This window comes from Lepus europaeus, chromosome 4 (assembly GCF_033115175.1).
Source record: "Lepus europaeus isolate LE1 chromosome 4, mLepTim1.pri, whole genome shotgun sequence".
NCBI lineage: Eukaryota > Metazoa > Chordata > Mammalia > Lagomorpha > Leporidae > Lepus > Lepus europaeus.
In genome coordinates, this window is record NC_084830.1 from 22,930,396 (window position 1) to 22,950,492 (window position 20,097).

General features: G+C 37.4%; 1 protein-coding gene across 3 annotated transcripts in view; it reads left to right on the top strand.

Annotated features, from left to right (window-relative positions):
• The window catches only part of TAF2 (TATA-box binding protein associated factor 2), a 121,067-nt gene that overhangs the window by 48,401 nt on the left and 52,569 nt on the right, over positions 1–20,097 (top strand). For all 3 annotated transcript variants that reach the window (XR_009865697.1, XM_062188059.1, XM_062188060.1), the window contains exons 11-19: positions 3,363–3,498; positions 4,083–4,237; positions 4,959–5,073; positions 5,427–5,536; positions 7,445–7,510; positions 10,053–10,305; positions 11,599–11,739; positions 13,202–13,312; positions 19,102–19,295. Coding sequence is in view for 2 of the 3 variants with exons in the window: in XM_062188059.1 (XP_062044043.1) it covers positions 3,363–3,498; positions 4,083–4,237; positions 4,959–5,073; positions 5,427–5,536; positions 7,445–7,510; positions 10,053–10,305; positions 11,599–11,739; positions 13,202–13,312; positions 19,102–19,295 (1,281 nt within the window). In the remaining variant the exon portion in view is untranslated. The remainder of the gene's footprint in view (positions 1–3,362; positions 3,499–4,082; positions 4,238–4,958; positions 5,074–5,426; positions 5,537–7,444; positions 7,511–10,052; positions 10,306–11,598; positions 11,740–13,201; positions 13,313–19,101; positions 19,296–20,097) is intronic.

Genomic DNA, 20,097 nt, shown 5'->3' on the forward strand with positions numbered 1-20,097 from the left:
TACATTAATAAACTAGCATATGATGTTATATTTTGATAACTAACTTTCATTAGAATTATCTTTACTTATAGTCTTATGAATATATAATTTGGGCATGTGAAAGCAGTTTCTTACATTGTGCTCATAGTATTAACCTGACTGCCAAAAGTGTCCAAGGGAACAACAAAGATGAACAAACTTCTTTATATAACCAGTAGCCTTTTCCTTGTTGCAGAGTAGTCACCAAGATATGACTTAGTCAGTAGACAAGCACAAGAGTTTGGAATGAGACATTCTTGAGTTATTGTTGTTGATTTTTGTTACCTGAGAAATTGCCTAACCTTTGTGTATTTATGTATGTGTGTGTGTATTTTAATGTGTGAACTGGCAGTGATGATCTACTTAACCATGTTGGTGGTGAGAGTTACTTAAGATAAAGCTGTTACATAGCACACCATTGATAAATGCTTCATTTTCTTCTGACTACCTGCTTATGTGGCAGTTTTCCAGCACATAATTAGAATATTTTATTGTGTATAAATATATACATTGAATATTTTTACTGTGGTTTTGCTCATCTATTTAGTTTTTATTGTATGTTTAAAAATTTTTGTATAATAGCAGCACATAAAGATATGTTCTTTGAAGAAACTCAGAAAAAATTCAGAAGAATATTTGGAGTAAAGTATAGAATTCCTTTCAGCCTCCTTTATTGTCTCTCACTTCTGCCCGCTCCTCTCCTGGAGACAACCATGATAATAAATATGGTGGATTGTGTTCTGGGCATTTTAATTTGCCTTTATATATATATATAAATGAGATTTTAAAGATATAACTCAGTCATATGAATATTACTCTCTAATTTCTAAAAAAAATTTAATTCATTCTCAATAGCACCTATCTATTATTTCATTATACCTTTGAGTTTGGTATGTTCACATATCTGATAAAGTTGGAAGTAATGAATGAAATATAAAATAGTAGTCTAGGGGCAGATGTTCAGCCTAGCAATTAAGATGCCCTTGTCCAATATCAGACTCTCTACATTCAGTGACCACTTCTGCTGGCTCCAGCTTTCTGCTAATACAGACCCAGATTGTCAGTGGTGTTGGCCTCTCTGTCTCTGCTTCTTAAATAAATAAGTAAAACTTAAAATTTTTTGTTCAAATGTCAAATTTTTAAATATTCCATATATATATTAAAGATTTATTTATTTGAAAGGCAGAGTTGCAGAGAGGCAGAGGCAGAGAGAGAGAGAGAGAGAGAGAGAGATGTCTTCCATTCACTGATTCACTCCCCAGATGGTGAGCTTCTTCCAGGTTTCCCACATGGGTGTGGGGGCCCAAGGACTTGGGCCATCTTCTAATGCTGTCCCAGGCCTTAGCAGGGAGCTGGATTGGAAGTGGAGCAGCTGGGACATAAACCGGCACCCATATGTGGGATGCTGCCACTATAGGCAGTGGCTTTACCTGCTACACCATGGCACTGGCCCCACCATAAATTTTTTAAAATGATGCTGCAGCCTGGTTTATTTTATTTGAAAGAGTTACTGAGAGAGGGGGCGGGGAAGAGCCAGAAAGACAGAGGTCTTAATTTGCTGATTCACTCCCCAAATGGCCACAATGTCCAGATCAAGCCAAACCCAGGAGCCAGGAGCTTCTTCCAAGTCTCTCTTGCGGGTGTAGGGTCCCAAGCATTTGGGCCATCTTATGCTGGCTGCTTTCCCAGGTACTTTACCAGGGAGCTGGATTGGAAGTGGAGTAGCGAGGACCTGAACTGGCATGCATAAGGGATGCCAGTGTTGCCGGCAGCAGGTTTACCCACTATGCCACAATGCTGGTCCCCACAATATGCTGGTTTTTTTTGTTTGTTTTGTTTTGTTTTTGAAGATTTTTTATATATTTATTTGAAAGATAGAGTTGCAGACAGTTAGAGGGAGAGACAGAGAGAAAGGTCTTCCTTCCATTGGTTCACTCCCCAGATGGCTGCAACAGCTGGAGCTATGCCGATCTGAAGCCAGGAGCCAGATGCTTCTTCCCTGTCTTCCATGCAAGTGCAAGGACCCAAGCACTTGGGCCATCTTCTACTGCTTTTCAAGGCCATAGCAGAGAGCTGGATTGGAAGAGGGGTAGCCAGGATTAGAACCGGCACCCATATGGGATGCCAGTGCTGCAGCAGGAGGATTAACCTACTGCACCACAGAGCCGGCCCCAATATGCTATATTTTTAAGGATGTATTATGCTACTTGCTTAATCCATTTATGCTACTGTAACACAGTGCCATAGACTGAGTAATTTTAGACGATTGGAATTTATTTTTCACAGTTAATAATTGTAGAGAGGATGGAGCCAGGAAAGCCAAGATCAAGCGGATTTTGTAGGATTGGTGTCTAGTGAAGCCTGTTCTTTTTTCCAAGGTGGCATCCCCCTCCGGGAAGGAATGATGTGCCCTCACGTGCTGGAAGGGCAAATGAGGGCTCTCTTCAACCTGGAGCCTTTTTATTAGGGTTCTCATCTTGTCGATAAGGACTCTACCCTCATGTTTTAACCATGTCCCAAATGCCACACACCTTAATACTGTTGCATTTTGGATTATGTTTCAGTATGAAGTTTGGAGGAGATACCTTCATTCAAACCATAGTACCACTCATAGATTTTATACACTCGTACATTGATAGTGAGAATATGATCTGATACATTTTTGAGGAGTAATTAATTGTAATAGTTGAAATTTTAAAATGGATAAAAATTAGTCCTAGCAATTCTGTTTCTGTGTGATCATATAGAAATTTTACCTCTGGTCATTTTCATACAGAAATACTTCTGTACATGTTACGTATAATAAGTATTTTACTAACCTATACTTTTCTTGAAATTTACTGATCTTTTTCAAAGTATTAACATTTTTAATATTTACATAGTCATTTTGTCTTTACGTCCTCCAGATTTTGTATTTTTACTTAGGGAATTTCTTTGATCCTCAGTTTGCAAGGGAAATTTTCACTTTTTTTCTGCTATTTTTATAATTGCTTTTGTTTGTTTTAGACAATCTATCTTGAATGTATTTTTGTGCATGCTTTAAAATTGGGTTATCAGTTGGAATTATATTGTTTATTCATGGATTTGGAGAGAATTGAAATATTTACATTATTGTATCTCCTTATATAGGATCTTGACATGTGTTAACATTTATTCAAGTTTGTCTTTATGTCCTTTAGTAAAAATTTCATAATTTTCTTTCATTTAAGTTTATTTTTAAATATTTCTTAATACTACAGCAAATGCTTAGGTAAAGTTTTTCTTATATTGTTTGATGTTACCATAAAATTTATTATTTAATCGTCAAATTTGTTTTATTTACTAAATCTGCTTCTGTGTTTTAGTCCAGCATCCCATCTCCACTTTTCAATCAAGCATCCACATACACTGTCCTGGGAATACTATACTATGTTTCAGTGTAAAGCTCACCTTGTGATGAGATTGATTGAAAATAGAATCAGTATGGAATTCATGCTACAAGTAAGTATTAAAGTTAAGAACTTCATCAATTCTGTGTATAAATAACCTGAATACTCTTCTGTAGTATACAGGACATCTGAGTTTATAATTCTATTTCCCATGGAATAATCTGTTTTCTTTGAGATTCCTCAGCTGTAGAATTTTTATCAGTATCTGATGCACTCAGCACACAATTATTAGGAAGATAAAATTAGAATATGGAGATGAAATAAAATCTGTATGTATGATTTTGTGTTCTACATTACTTAGAATATTAATGAAATTTCATTTAGAAATGTTTTTAATAGAAAAAAATCAATCTAAAAGATGTTTATGTACAACTCATAGCCCTATAAATTATAGGTATTAAATATTGTTGTGATTATAGTTAACACAATATTTTTGTCTAATATATCATTAATTTTTTGTTTATTTGAATAATTGACATATAATCTATTTATATATCACATATTTCTTTTGCTCATTGTCTTTGACTAGAAAAATCTAATATGTGAGTTATTATCTCCTAAATTACAGTGCAACGTGTATAGAATTGAAAGAAATATATTACATTTGCTTGGTAAATGACAGTTTTATCCTTGCAGGTTTTCAATAAACTGCTAAGTCTAGCCAGCACTGCTTCATCTCAGAAGTTCCAGTCACATATGTGGAGTCAGATGTTGGTTTCCACATCTGGGTTTTTGAAATCCATTTCAAATGTCTCTGGCAAAGACATCCAGCCTTTAATAAAGCAGTGGGTGTATCCTTTTCAATAGCAGTTCAGCAAAGCGGGGGAAAGAATAAGAATAGTGTGTAAGGGGAATATGAAAGAAGAGGGCTTTGGGGGTGCTAAAAGAAGTGCAAACTATTGAATAACCATTAACTGCAAATCAGTTCCACTAAGTTACCTACTAATCATTGAGATACACACACACACCACACATACATTCTCTCTCTCTCTCTCTCTCTTTCTCTTTCTCTCTCCCTCAATGTGTGTGTGTATGTGTGTGTGTGTTTGTATGAGTGTATAAATTTGGCATATTTTGAGTTACTTTTAGTATGTGAGTGAAGGAATGAATTTGTTGAGGTCAGTAAGCCTTCAGACAGGCCTGTAGGATTACTTGTAAAATCAGTGATCTGCTGACTTTCACATGTGGTTGGAGTTTGGCACAATTTGAGTGGTATTTGGGAACTTTGTAAGTTCTGAGTTTTCATTTGAAAACACTGTTATATTAATAATCCAGGAGAGTGGTTTTGCTTCTTCCAGGACACAAATTTCTCAATGTTTCAGAAATTTTGTTTAAGTCTGGGAAAACATTTTTCACAAAAATTTTGGATACTTTGCTACCTGGTTTACAATGAAGTATGCCCTCAGACTATGTACTGGAGAGAATACAGTAGAAACTTACTAATTCCATCATGAGCAACCTGTTTAATGCATATTCATTTCAGTATATGAAATTTCCTTTATAATTCTCCAGAGACCAGAGTGGGGTGGTAAAATTTTATGGAAGTTTTGCATTTAACAGAAAACGAAATGTCTTGGAATTGGAAATAAAGCAAGATTATACATCTCCTGGAACTCAGAAATATGTGGTAAGTGTTTTTTTCTACACACACACAAAAAAACTTTTGTGTTGCTGTCTCCCCAGTTTTAATACTGAAAGGGATTGAGATGGTGTTACTGGTGAGAAGTTTCATATAGAGATTTTGTTTGCAGAGAATGAGTTGGGAAAATACTGAGCATCAGCAGGAACAGGTGAAGATTTCGGGGATCACACACAGGTTTTCCCGGTTCCCCTCATCTGTGGCCCATTTTGCCATTCTTTGTCTCTTGATACACATTTTGTGTAGATTATTTTATGTCTTCCTATGTACCCTTCTGTACACATAAGCATACATATTACTGTTATTCTAGCATGTCTTTGAACATTTTTTTTTCTTTTAAGGGTCCACTTAAAGTGACAGTGCAGGAATTAGACGGATCCTTTAATCATACATTGCAAATAGAAGAAAACAGCCTTAAGCATGATATACCCTGCCATTCTAAAAGCAGAAGGTAGGTGTTGAATAATAACAGTAAACTAAATGTTAAGCTGCAAATCCCACCAATTAAAATACCAAAATAAAATTATTCCTGATATAGAAATATACCTAGTTTTTGAAGTAGACAACATGTTACCTAGTTTCTTTGCTTCCCCATTTGACTTCAAGTTAGCATTATCAAACAGTCTTTGTTTGCTTTTTGGATGATGTTTTTATCTTTAGAATTAAAGACCATAATAATTAAAATTTAGATTTGAGACTAATGTGGGGAGTATATTGGGGTTTTTGTAGAATGGAAGTTTGGATTTTTAGAGGTAGGAAAATTTCTAAATAAATAGGTTTGTTCTTATTTATCTTGCTGGATTAATATCTGCAGGAAGTACTGGAAAAACAGTGTTTGAAGGGAAGGAACTGAAAATGTCATGAAAAGCCCCTGCATGTTGGTTACTATGTCTGTTTTTCCTCTTTCTGTGTGTCACCACGTGCCTACTCAATATTCTTGACATTTCACAAAGCAAATTGCCACTTCAAAAAGTCCAGCAGTTTGATTTTTATTTAGTGTTTTTCCTTTACCACTTATTCAACTCAGCAATTAGCATGTTCTCAGAATAGTGAAAGATGAGAACGTTTCTGTGTTTTCTGAAGGAACGTGTGGTAATTTCAATACTTAGGGAGTGGAAATCTTATGCTCATGTTATCTCAGACAGATAAGAATATAAATTTTGAAGACCTTAAAAGAACTTGCTTCTGAAATATTCCTGCAATCATGTTACTCTCAGAAAATTCTTAATTCAGATTGAAATTCCTGTTTCTTTTTGTCCCACTCACCTTGGAAAATGGTTACATCTTATAATAACCCCCTCCATAGCATTTCCTCAGTTCTTTTTCCTATAATAATAGTACATCTTTGAATATTCTTGAGTGTGAGAAACACAGGAAGACTGTTCTCTGTTGCTATTTTTATTTGTTCTTCCCCAAGTTTTCATTGTGTTAACCAGTAGGCATTATGGTATAGGTGTAATCCACGTGGAAATAATTACTTTTCTTTTGTCCTCTTAAAGATTATGCATAATAACTAATTCTATATATTAATACTGTTTTTTCCTCCAAAAAGCATTTCACATATTTTATTACTGAACCAGCCCCTTAGTGTATCCCCCGTTGGACATGTTTAACTGTCCAGATGGTGGTAACACTTTCAACTTGATGTGGTTAAGTTGATAGTCACCTTGATACAGCATAAATAGACGCCATCTCATATGCAGTTCCTTATAGACCCAGCTGATGGTTTTTGAGTGTCTCTTCTTTGAGTTGTCCCTGATTTTATTACCAGTTTTCATTTGTATCTATTGGAGTATGGGACACTTTTGTTTTTGTTTTTTGAGCAGGACTCTTTTGATATTGAAAGTATTGTGAGAAGACTTGGCAAGGAATAGTCAGGCACACTTAACCACTACGGCAGAGAAAAAGAGAAAGGCTAATTGATACTCTTAAGACATTTTATTATTCACTTTATTTCACATAGGACAGCCTTGCACAGGTTGCATGGTTCAGCATTATTAACTTATTTCAGGCCTGCTTATTTTTCCATGTCAAAAAATATTTCTTTATTAATTGATTTGCATATTTTCTTTATAATATTACAACTACCAGTTCTTAGAAATATGTTTTAAATCGGCATTTAATAATATATTTCTGCTTTTTTATAGCTATGATCTGGAAAAGATTTCAATGCTTTTACTTTATTCTACCTAGATTCAAAATGGAAAAAAATTTTTTTCAATTATTACAGTTGATGTCATTGTTCCTTAGCATATATTTCAGTGTTTTGTGAAATTCTTTATTTAAACTTATCTACTCTTGGTCTCCATTCAGAATTGAAATCTCTTAAGTTTTCAAACTTCCCTTTCCTTAAATGTAGGAATAAGAAGAAAAAGATCCCACTGATGAATGGAGAAGAAGTGGACATGGATCTTTCTGCAATGGAGTAAGTTAGTTACCCAAATTTAAAGATAGAATATTTTTGGCATTTTTCCCATTTGTTAGACATTTCTAAAAGTGTGTAATTTTCCTTGAAATTGGTGTTTTAGAAACTTACAAGTCAGGGACTGGCACTGTGGCATAGTGGGTTAAATCACTCCCTGCAAAGCCAGCAGCCCATATGGCTGGTTCAAGTCACGGCTGCTCCGCTTCTCATCCAGTTCCCTGCTAATGTGCGTGGAAAAGCAGTGGAGGATGGTCCAAATCCTTGGGCTCTGCATCCACATGGGAGACCTGAATGAAGCTTCAGGCTCCTGGCTTCAGCCTGGCCCATCCCTGGCCATTGCGTCCATTTAGGGTATGAACCAGCAGATGGACAATCTCTCTCTCTCTCTAATTCTGCCTTTCAAATAAATACATCTTTTAAAAGAGAAAAAGAATCTTAAAAGTCAATGGAAATTCAGTGCTGAAAAATTTTACCTAAAATCATAACTAATCAAATAGATGAAAGTAAATCTGGCCTCTGAGGATAAATAGAAGAAATGTGGTATGGTTGTAGCGGAGGATACACTCCTAACTAGACAGTTTTCTTGATCTCTCTTGATAACTTTTCAACTATTATGTGCATGTGAATTGTTTAGAGATCTTAAAATCCAGCTTCTGATTGAGAGCTTCACTATCGGGACCTAATAGTTTGCACTTCTAATGAGCTCCCAGTGATGTTGATTTTCTTTGACTTTGGAACTAGGTTCCAAGTTACTTTGAGACCCTCTGTTTGCAAAACGCAATTTTAAAACCACTGTTATGTATGTTATGTGGTGATATTTATTGATTGATACTGTTTCATTTTAAAATACAGATTGAACATCCCTAAACTGAAATTATAAAATCCTAAATGCTCTCAATCCAAAACTTTTTGAATGATAACATTATGGCACAAGTGGAACGTTTCAAATCTGATGTCAAATGACAGGTTGCAGTCAAAATGCAGATGCACTAATGCCGATATTCCAAAATCAGAACAGAACTGAAGTTTCAAACTCTTTACATCCCAAGCATGTGTGATAAAGGCTACCAACCTGTATAATATAACTCATGCTTTCTTATTTTACCCATCTATCATATGCTTCTGTGTTTTTTAACAGTTGGATACAACCTTTTTTTAGGTATTTATTTATTTCTATCTACTTGAAAGGCAAAGCAGCAGAGAAAGAGAAACATATTTTCTATCCGCTGGTTTATTCCCCCGATATATGCAGTAGCTGGGACTAGGCCATACCATACCCATGAACGCCAAACACTACCCGGATCACCCATGTGGGTGGCAGGGGTCCAGGCACTTGAACCATCAGCTTCTGCTTCCCAGCTCATTAGTAGGAAGCTGGATCGGAAGTGAAGTAGCAAGACTGAACCTAGCATACTCATGGAATGTGGACATCCCAAGCAGCAGTTACCCTCCTGTGCTGCAGTGCCTGCCCCTTGTATTTTTTTTAATCAAACAGCTGTAATTATTTGATAACTTGATTGCCAAGTTTTCACTGATGTTTATATATGGATTTAATCACTTATCCTTTAAGATTAGTGTTAATTTTTCCGTAACAGTGTCTTGGTATTCTTTTGATGGAAATTTTGACGTAGGCCAGATTATTTTAACTGTACTTTGAGAAGTACGTGAGGTTAAGTTCATTTCATGTTTCTGAATCAAGATTTCAGAACTCGCTATTTGAGAAGGTGATCATGAGTCTAGCACTTTAAAATAGTATTCAGTAGGTAAGTAATCAAATTAACTTAGAAACATAGATGCTTTCATTTTTTAGTCACAGATTGATTTCCAATGAATTGTGTTTATACCAAAAGTTACTAGGCTGCTCAAGGTTAAATGAAGAAATTCTCATTCTTCTTTTTTACATCACATAATCTTAAATCAGAATCCCACAAATAGTATTTTTTTTGACAAGTAGAGTAATAGTGAGAGAAAGAGAGAAAGGTCTTCCTTCTGTTGGTTCACTCCCCAAATGGCCGCTAAGACCAGTGCTGCACCGATCCGAAGCCAGGAGCCAGGTGCTTCTTCCTGGTCTCCCATGTGGGTGCAGGGGCCCAAGCACTTGGGCCATCCTCCACTGCCCTCCTGGGCCACAGCAGAGAGCTGGACTGGAAGAGGAACAACCGGGACTAGAACCCGGTGCCCATATGGGATACCTGTGCCACAGGCGGAGGATTAACCAAGTGAGCCATAGCGCCGGCCCCCAACAAATAATATTTTGAGATGGATGATGAAGGAATTCATGTCCTTTGTGCAATTATTTTGTTGTCTTTGATCTTTTTCGAAAGATTGATACACATTAGACATTGTGAGAAAGTTGAAATATATGAATTAAACATAAAGAGAATTTGTCAGTGTGGTTTAAAAAGGTGAATCTACAAAACTGTAGGCTATCTTGAATACTATGTTGAAAAGAAAATTTGGTTAACACAAGTTTTGTTTTTTCTAAACATGAGTACATCGACCTGCAGAGTTAAATAAAAAAGGAAACTGTATTCTCTTTCAGTGCTGATTCCCCTTTGCTGTGGATAAGGATAGATCCAGATATGTCAGTATTAAGGAAGGTAGAATTTGAGCAGGCTGATTTTATGTGGCAGTATCAACTCCGCTATGAGAGGGATGTTGTTGCTCAGCAGGAATCCATATTGGCCTTGGAAAAATTTCCCACTCCAGCATCTCGGCTTGCACTCACTGACATATTAGAACAAGAGCAGTGTTTCTACCGAGTAAGAATGTCAGCTTGCTTCTGCCTTGCAAAGGTGAGATTGGTTGTCACAAAAAGAAGACAAGATGACTGCTGTAGTTTTCGCTTTTTTTTTTTTTTTTCGTCTCTTAAAGTTCACCATAGTCTAAATTTACTTAGTAGCTGGCTCTTAAAAACTTTTGTCTAATGTTTTTAACGGGACTGATTAAAAAGAAACATGTTTTGACCTAAAAATAGTTCTATAGAAAACTTTATAATTGTTAAACATCAAATTTTTTAAACCAAAGAGAATTTCACCATCTTATTGAATTGCCTACCAAATTTTTTAAGGAAAAGGATTTATGTGTTAAGAAATTTGTTGGTATGTCAGGTTGGTTAATTATCTCACTGTGCTAATTATTTTATGTTAGTTTGGATTTAGGAATCAATATTACTAATAAGTAATATTTTAAATGATAGGCTCTATAATTTAACATTCTAGAAAGGTTTAATTTATTAAGAGAACTAAATATTTTTCTTCAGATGCAAAAAATCTGAAGGTAGAACAAATGAAAACCAGAAAAATGCAGTCAAAAATATGACCAGCAATAGTGGTTCCAGGTATTTAAAAAGCATCTTGATAAAGGTTCAATTCCAGTTAGTGACTCTCCTGCCTTCTTTATTGCTAAATCCATTTGTCCTATAATTCAGTAGATAATGGCTTATTTAGCTTGGTTTTTTTCTTTAATGATAAGTGATTAGTTGAATAATTAATCATTTGCTAAGAAAGTAATTTCATCAATTCTATGAGGATCCTTGTGATAATTGCATGTGAAATCTTAGCAGAACTATTAAATTGTGTAGTATGCTATTTAAAGCTAATTATGATTTCATTTTCTTCAAGCATGTTTTTTATGTACCCTAAAAATATCAATAGCAAGATAACAGTCTTTTGTAAAATATTCTTACAGACTTAGATGCTATCTCTTTGTGTTTGGTCTGTTTTTCAATTAGAGAAGATAGGAAAGCCTCATTTAAAATGCATTTTAAATATTAAAATTACATCTGCCTAAGTAGATGAAGACAAATTTACTCTGAATAGAAGCCTTTTCAGACATATTTTCTTAAAAAAAATAAAAGAATCCTTCAATTTCTCACAAAAAAGAATTATAAAGGCACATAAACTTTGAAGAGTAAGTTTGTGTATCTTCTTGACAATGGCAATAAAAGAATAAGTGGTATTACATTTCTGAAAATTTAAATTGTTGAGCACTTAATCCATTTGTAGCACTGATAATCTTCAGAAGGCTGTTTTATTTATTTAAAAGTGTGTTTACAGTGGTGATGGAAATTGATTTTCTCTTCACAGATTGCAAATTCAATGGTGAGCACATGGACAGGACCACCAGCCATGAAGTCACTGTTTACTAGAATGTTTTGTTGCAAAACTTGTCCAAATATTGTAAAAACAAACAACTTTATGAGCTTTCAAAGTTACTTTCTACAGAAGGTATGGTTTACTTTGTAACTTTCTTAGGATTGTTTTATATTACATAAATATATATATATATATTTAAGCTGGAGACATTAGTATATATTTTTACTTATAAAAAGCTTACATTTGTTGTTTTTTTTTTGTTTTTTTACTTTTTTTTTTTTTTTTTTTTTTGACAGGCAGAGTCAGTGAGAGAGAGAGACAGAGAGAAAGGTCTTCCTTTGCCGTTGGTTTACCCTCCAATGGCCGCTGTGGCCAGCGCACCACGCTGATCCGAAGGCAGAAGCCAGGTGCTTATCCTGGTCTCCCATGGGGTGCAGGGCCCAAGCACTTGGGCCATCCTCCACTGCACTCCCTGGCCACAGCAGAGAGCTGACCTGGAAGAGGGGCCACCGGGACAGAATCTGGTGCCCCGACCAGGACTAGAACCCAGTGTGCCGGTGCCGCAGGCGGAGGATTAGCCTGTTGAGCTGCGGTGCCAGCTTTTACTTTTTTTTTTTTTTTTTTTTTTTTTTTTTTTTTTTTTTGCTTCTAAAAGTTTTCAAAAACTTTTGAGTGTTCATTCATTTTTATCATCTGTGTATGAGTAACTCACTGTCCACATGAATCCAAAAATTAATGGAAACAGGTCAGTTGCCTAATAGAGGGCTGGAAGTGTGGGTAAGCTGTTCTGAGAACAATCCTTATAGAATGTGGACAGTAAATCTAAGTAGAACAATACAGAGTAGAGCTCTAGTTCTAGCCCCAGCTCTAGTACTCTTTAGGTAGTTTAGACTGGATAAGTTGGCTAACCTTCTAAGCCTCAGTTTATGTAATCGTAAAGAATTATAAAAGATCAAATATATAAAGTTTTTTTTAAAGATTTACTGATTTATTTGAGAGGCAGAATTACTGATGGGCAGAGGCAGAGAGAGAGAGAGAAAGAGAGAGAGAGATTTTCCTTCTGCTGGTTCACTCCTCAAATGGCCACAACGGCCAGAGCTGCACTGATCTGAAGCCAGGAACTTCTTCCAGGTTTCCCATGCAAGTGCAGGGGCCTAAGCACTTAGGCCATCTTCTGCTGCTTTCCCAGGGCATAGCAGAGAGCTGGATTGGAACTGGAGCCTCTGGGACTCGAACTGGCGCCCATGTGGGATGTCGGCTCTGTAGGCAGTGGCTTCACCTGCTACACCACAGTGCTGACCCCTCAATTTTGCCCATTTATTTAATTCAATTTTCCATCAGCCATTTGAAATACTGTGCTACCTTGTTCCAGGAAATGAGGACGAAGGCACATGACCTACAGAAACTTTTCCCTTGGTTTCCTTCCTGTCTCTTCTTTCATGTTAAATGCTTTGAGATATGTTTTCAATGGGAGGTGATGGGAGATAGGCTCTGCATACGTATGCCAACCCCAGAATAAACCTTTTTCTATTTATTGTTTGATGAATTGTAGTGATAAAAGTTACATTATGCTCTTTTAAAAATTTTTTTGTAGACTATGCCAGTTGCAATGGCTTTATTAAGAGATGTTCATAACCTTTGTCCCAAAGAAGTCTTAACATTTATTTTAGACTTGATCAAATATAATGACAACAGAAAAAACAAGGTAAGGTACTTTTCTCAATATTATGAAACTACACAGTTACATGAAATATTTAGTTTGCAAAATTATTATTGAATTCATGATACTTGAACTTTCTTGAGATGGAATCATAACAAATGTGATTTAATAGAATAACCAGTGAGTGGAAAAAGGGAGTTTTCTGTTTGTTTAGGGTTTAGTTCTCTTTTATTTTAATTTTTTAAATTTAAGGTAAACAGATTTCATGTAATTCATATATACAGATTAGGAACAGTGATACTTTCCACCCTACCCTTCCTCCCACCATGCTGCCACTCTTCCTTTTCTGTCCTCTTATTCCCTCTTAATTTTTATGATGATTTTCTTTGGGTTTATTTTATACTCGTAGGATTAACCCTACACTAAGAGCTCAGCAAATAGAAGAAAACACTTCCTCAGCAGTAGAGACAATGACTGTAAACAATCATCAAATCTAAAAATCTGAATTTCACTCCTATACATTACAGTTTTGGGACTCTGTTAGTTACCACAGATCAGAGAAAACATGTGGTATCTGTCTTTTGGGGATTGGCTTATTTCACTAAGTAGAATGGTTTCCAGTTGCATCCATTTTGTTGGAAAAGGCAGGATTTCATTTTTTATGGCTGAGTACTATTCCATACTTCATTATATACCACAGTTTCTTTATCCATTCATCACTGATGATCATCTGGGTTGATGCTATATCATAGCTATTGTGAATTGAGCTGCAATAGCATGGAGGTGCAAATAACTCCTATATGCTCATCTCATTTTGTTTTTGTAGATTACCAGCAGTGGGATTGCTGGGTCATATGGTATATCTGTTTTCACTTTTTCCATCCTTTGACTTTTAGTCTGCATGTATCTTTGTTGGTGAGATGTGTTTCTTGTAGGCAGCAAATAGATGGGTCTTGCTTTTTTTAATCCATTCAGGCAGTATATATCTTTTAACTGGAGAGTTGAGGCCATTTACATTCAAGGTTATTACTGATAAGTAATGACTTGGCCCTGCCATTTTTCCATACATATTCCTGTTGTTTGTTTCAGATTTCCTTTGTACTTTTACTAAGAGATGTTCTGTCTTCACATTCTTTCATAATGGTGACTATCTTTCTATGTTTCTGTGTGTAGCATGTCCTTAAGCACCATTTGTAAGGCTGGATGGGTGGTGACAAATTCTTTCAATTTGTTTATTATGGAAGGTCTTTATTTCACCTTCATTTGTAAATGAGAGCTTTACAGAGTACAGTATTCTGTGTTGACAGTTTTTTTCTCTTAAGACTTAGACTATGTCTTGCCATTCTCTCCTAGACTGTAGGGTTTCTGACAAGAAATCAACTGTGAGTTTTATTGGAGATCCCCTGACAGTAATCTGGCAATTCTCTCATGCACGTTTTAGAATCTTTATGTTTTAGGCCGGCGCCGTGGCTCAACAGGCTAATCCTCCGCCTTGCGGCGCCGACACACCGGGTTCTAGTCCCGATCAGGGCGCCAGATTCTGTCCTGGTTGCCCCTCTTCCAGGCCAGCTGTCTGCTGTGGCCAGGGAGTCCAGTGGATGGTGGCCCAAGTGCTTGGGCCCTGCACCCCATGGGAGACCAGGGTAAGCACCTGGCTCCTGCCATCGGATCAGTGTGGTGCGCCGGCTGCAGTGCGCAGGCTGCGGCGGCCATTGGAGGGTGAACCAACGGCAAAAGGAAGACCTTTCTCTCTGTCTCTCTCTCTCACTATCCACCTGCCTGTCAAAAAAAAAAAAAAGAATCTTTATGTTTTACTGTTGAAAGTTTGACTACTGTGTCATGATGAAGATCTTTTCTGATCATATCTATTAGGAGTTCTGTGTGCCTCGTGTACTTGAATATTCTTTCTTTTTCCATATTAGGGAAGTTTTCTGTAATTATTTCACTGAATAGGCCTTCTCTGTTTCCACACCTTCAAGAACTCATAAGACCTACATGTTGGGTCATTTGATAGTATCCCAAAAATCTTGAATATCGTTTTTAATTTTTCTAATTTCTTTTTTTTTTTGTTGCTCTGATTGAGATATTTCTGAAGATCTTTATTCTGCCTCAGATATCCTTTCTTTTGTCTCACTAAGTCTGTTGTTAAGGCTTTCCACTGTATTTTTTATTTGATACATTGAATTCTTCATTTCTAGTATTTCAGTTTGATTTCTCTTCAAAATCTCAATTTCATGGCAAAATTTTCCCTCCATTTCATGTCCGGATTTCTTTAACTCATGAATTTGCTTCTCATTGCTTAAGATTAGTCTTCTGAATTCCCCTTCAGGCATTTCATCAGTCTCTCCATCTTAACATTCGAATATTGAAGTGTTTTGTTTCTTTGGAGGAGTCATGTTTTCTTTCTTATTTTTGTTCCTTGATTTTCCTGTGCTTATTTTTAGGCGTTTGTGGATATACTTGTTTGTTTTCTTCTCTGATGGATTTTATCTTTGAACTACACCTTTGTGGCTTAGTAGAGTGTCTGCTCTTTCATTGAATTACCCAGAAGCATGTGGTGGATGTGTGCAGGGAGCTCTGGTCAGAGCTCCAATGAAGACGATTATCCAGGGTGATCCTCCAAGTTGGGTGTGGTGGATTTCCTGTAATGTCAGCAGCAGAGAGGGTATGATCACCTCCATTGCTGCAGTCACACACACTTCCTCTCTTCCAAGGTGATAAGTGCCCGGGTTTAGCCCACTGTGGGTACAGCACTTACCCGTGCTGTTGCCTGAACTGCACAAAGGATCTGTGCAGTTCTCAGCCTGGATTCTGCAGCAGTGACCTGCCCCAGGCAGTCAGAGAGCTATGAGACTCTGGTGCTAGCCACAGTAATTGCCAGAGACCCAGCTACACCCTGGGCTTTGTGGTGCAGTCACAGCGTTCACAGTTTCAGTAGATCAGGCTCCCATAGTCACAGGATGCAGAGGATCTGCTCCTCCCAGCTAGCCCCTCCCATCCATGGAGAAAGCAGAGATTCCTAGAGCTAGCTACCCACGGTGCTCTGCATTGGTAGTTTGAGTCCCAGAGCCTGTGATATGTTGGAACGCTGGGGGTAGGACCTCACAGTCCTACATGGGTGACCAGCCCCCTTTCAACCCTTCCAGCCAGACTCAAAGTGAGTAGGGAGCACAGAATTTTCCCTCTTTTAAAATCCCTGGATCACATGCATGAACAAGAGCCACCACAGCTGCTGCCCGCTGCCCCTGCTGATTGCTGGCTGCCTTGTGGGGGAAACAGGAGAATGATACATACTTCTTTTTTCTCACTGGTTTAGGCAGGTAACTGGTCCCTTGTTAGGGCTCCAGGCTAGACTCAAAGACAATGTAGTCACAAGGCTCTCCCTCTGGCAGTATCACCAGCGGCTTGGACTGCTTCAGTCTCCTCTCACCTTACTCTCCAAAGCTGGTCTATCCTTCAGCTGTCTGTTGCAGGCATTGTGTGTTGTGTCTGCACTCATTACTGTGCATCCACACCTTCCACACTGATCTGCAGTGTCCCTCTTCCTTCCGTAGAATTTCCACAGCAGACGTCTCAACTCTCCCTTGGGAAAGCACGTCCTTCACTTTTTTCCTGCTATTTTCTCCCTGTCTAAATCAGTACGTCTTTTTCTGCATTCATCCCTCTTAGAAACCATAAAATTTATTTATTTATTTATTTGAAAAGCAGAGTAACAGTGGGTGGAGGGGAGAGGGAGAGAGGGAAAGAAAGAATTGATCTTTTACCAGTGGTTCACTCCTCAAATGGTTCAACAGTGAGGATTGGGCCAGGCCAAAGCCTGGTACCAGGAATTCCTTCCAGGTCTCCCACATGGATGGCAGAGACCTAAGTACTTGGGCCATCTTCTGTTGCTCTCCTAGGCAGTTCTTGTTTTGTTGTTAAAGTAGCTATAAGGATAGTTAAACTATAATAGTACTGGAAAGAGAGCCTGTGAATATAATTTGAACAGTTTCTGAGTGGCATGAAATCAGAATGTTGATAAACCCATTCTCTGTAGCTCCAGAAGAAACATTAATTCACTTGCTCCAAGTTCAGATTCTGAGGTTAGAGAACCTACTGAATTGAAACCAAGCCCACACCTAGGTTGCCTTTCAATTAACAGCTTTCTAGGAAGTGATGGGCCTGTGGATTTAGGGTGTTTCTCTTTTTCCTTATAGCCCTGTGGGTGCTGTTTCAAGTCCTGGCTTCTCCACTTCTGATCCAGCTCCCTACTGATGAGCCTGGGAAAGCAGCCAAAGATGGTCCAAGTACTTGAATCCCTGCCACCTGTGTGGGAGACCCAGCTGAAGTTCCTGACGCCTGACTTTGGCCTGGCCCATCCCTGGCTATTGTAGCCATAGCAGATGGAAGAGCTGTCTCTTCGTCTCTTTATAACTCTGCCTTTCAAATAACCAAATTAAAAAAAAAAGACAGGAATTACCACCTTGGGGGCTGGCATTGTGATATAGTGGGCTAAGCCACTGCTTGTGCTGGCAGCATCCCATATGAAAAAAAAGTACTTTGTAAGATTGCAGTGGTTCCAATGTTGTGGTTCTCGCAGTCTTTTGTGATAGTTATTATGCATAACAACCCTTCCCCCATAACTTCCTGCTTTTATTCATTTATTTGTATTAGGATTGACCCAAGCAACTCCATTTTTTAAAATTTATTTTATATTATTTGAAAGTCAGAGTTTTTACAAAGAGAGAAGGAGAGAGAGAGAAAGAATCTTCTATCTGCTGGTTCTCTCCCCAAATGGCCGCATTATCCAGGGCTGGGCCAGGCCAAAGCCAGGAGCCAGGAACTTAGTCTGGATCTCCCATGTGGGTACAGGGGCCCAAGCACTTGGGCCATCTTCCACTACTTTCCCAGGTTCATCTTTCAGGGAGCTGAATTAGAAGTGGATCACCCAGGACTTGAACCCGTGTCTGTATGGGATGCTGGCACTGCAGGGGGCAGCTTTACCTGCTATGCCACAACACTGGCCCAGCAACTCCATTTTGATTTGACAACTGTCACGTCACATTCTTTTGTGAGATTCATCTTGGGAATATATAAGTCTCTCTTAAAAAGATACATAGTGAGCCAATCAGAAGACACTGACAGGATAATATAGTTCTTTCTGTTATACTTTAATGGAAAATTAAATTGGTCATGGGAATCCTTTTAATCCAGTAGAAAAGTTTATTTTGATTCTTTGGAATATTTATAAGGAATATTGAGTTACTCAGAATCTTTGTGCTGATTGCTTCTCAGTTTAGACATTTTCTCAGGAACTTGCTGCTGATATGTAGGGCTGTTAAACCAAATGCATGAGACTAAGAAATCTCTGAAATAAAAGGATTAATTGAGCTATTAAAAATGGGAGCCAGACAGAGGACTAGGTCCTGGAACAAAAGCAAAGTGACAGTTTGAAAATGTCCCTATAGTGTCTATTTTTTATGTTGGTTCTATGTTTATATATTACAAAGTAGAGCATTGAATCCTGATGTTAAGTTCTGTGTTAGCAGCAAGATATGTGGCCCTGCTGTATCTTTATATAGGATCTGACTAGGTTACCATAAGAGTACCTAGGAAGTCAATATTTGTTCAGTTAAAAAATGTGTCACTGATTAGTCGATCTCTTTCACTCTTACTTTCCAAGGTATGACTCCATACAAGGGACAGAGTTGAATATATTTACTGGAGAAGTTGCTTACCTTTTCAGATAATAAAAGTCTACTTCAGATTATATTTCAGATTAGTACTTTAAATTATTAAAATATATAATATAATATATGTTTGATATATTTCAGATTAATTATTTGTTGGCTTAGTTTTCAGATAATTATTACCGTGCAGAAATGATTGATGCCCTGGCCAACTCTGTTACTCCTGCAGTCAGTGTGAATAATGAGGTTAGAACTTTGGATAACCTCAATCCTGATGTGAGACTCATTCTTGAAGAAATCACTAGGTTTCTGAATATGGAAAAACTTCTTCCAAGTTATAGACATACCATCACTGTCAGGTATGATTAAATTCTTTACTTTTTAGGACTATCTAGGAGTTGGTGTTTTGGTAGAACAGGTAAAACTGCCACCTGCAACACAGGCCAGCATCCCATTTGGATGCCGGTTTGTATCCTGGCTGCTCCATTTCTGATCCAGCTCCTTGCTAATGGCCTGGGAAAAGCAGCAGAAGACGCCTCAAGTGTTTGGTCCCATGCACCCACATGGGAGACCCTAATGAAGCTCCTGACTTTGACCTGACCCAGCACTGGCTATTGAGGCCTTCTGGGGAGTGAACCAGCATGTGGAAGATCTCTCTTTCCCTTTATCTCTAGTTCTGACTTTCAAAATAAATAAATAAATTATTTTCATAACTATGAAAGAAATCTATTCTCATTATAGCAAATTAAGAAATGTAGTAAGGTAAAAGGAAAAAATTAAAAATCTCTGACTCTGTCACCCACAGATATTGTCACCCACATATTTGGAGAGTGTTCCTCTAAATTTTTTTCCCTCTGTAACTATATAAATTTTTAATTTCTTGAGATGAAATTATATATAGTTTTTATTCTGTTTGTATCAGAAGCATTTTCTCATGTTAGAAATTCTTCATCTGGGTTGTTTTTATGTCTAGATAGCCTTTTATTCTATGGGATATAATATAAAATCCTCTATTTCTAATCTTCTTGTAAGATGACTTTTTCCTTTTTTTTTTTTTTTTTTCTAAAGATTTTACTTATTTGAAAGAAAGGTTTACAGAGATAGGTCTTCCAACTGCTGGTTCACTCCCCAAATGGCTACAATTGGCTGGAGCTGAAACCT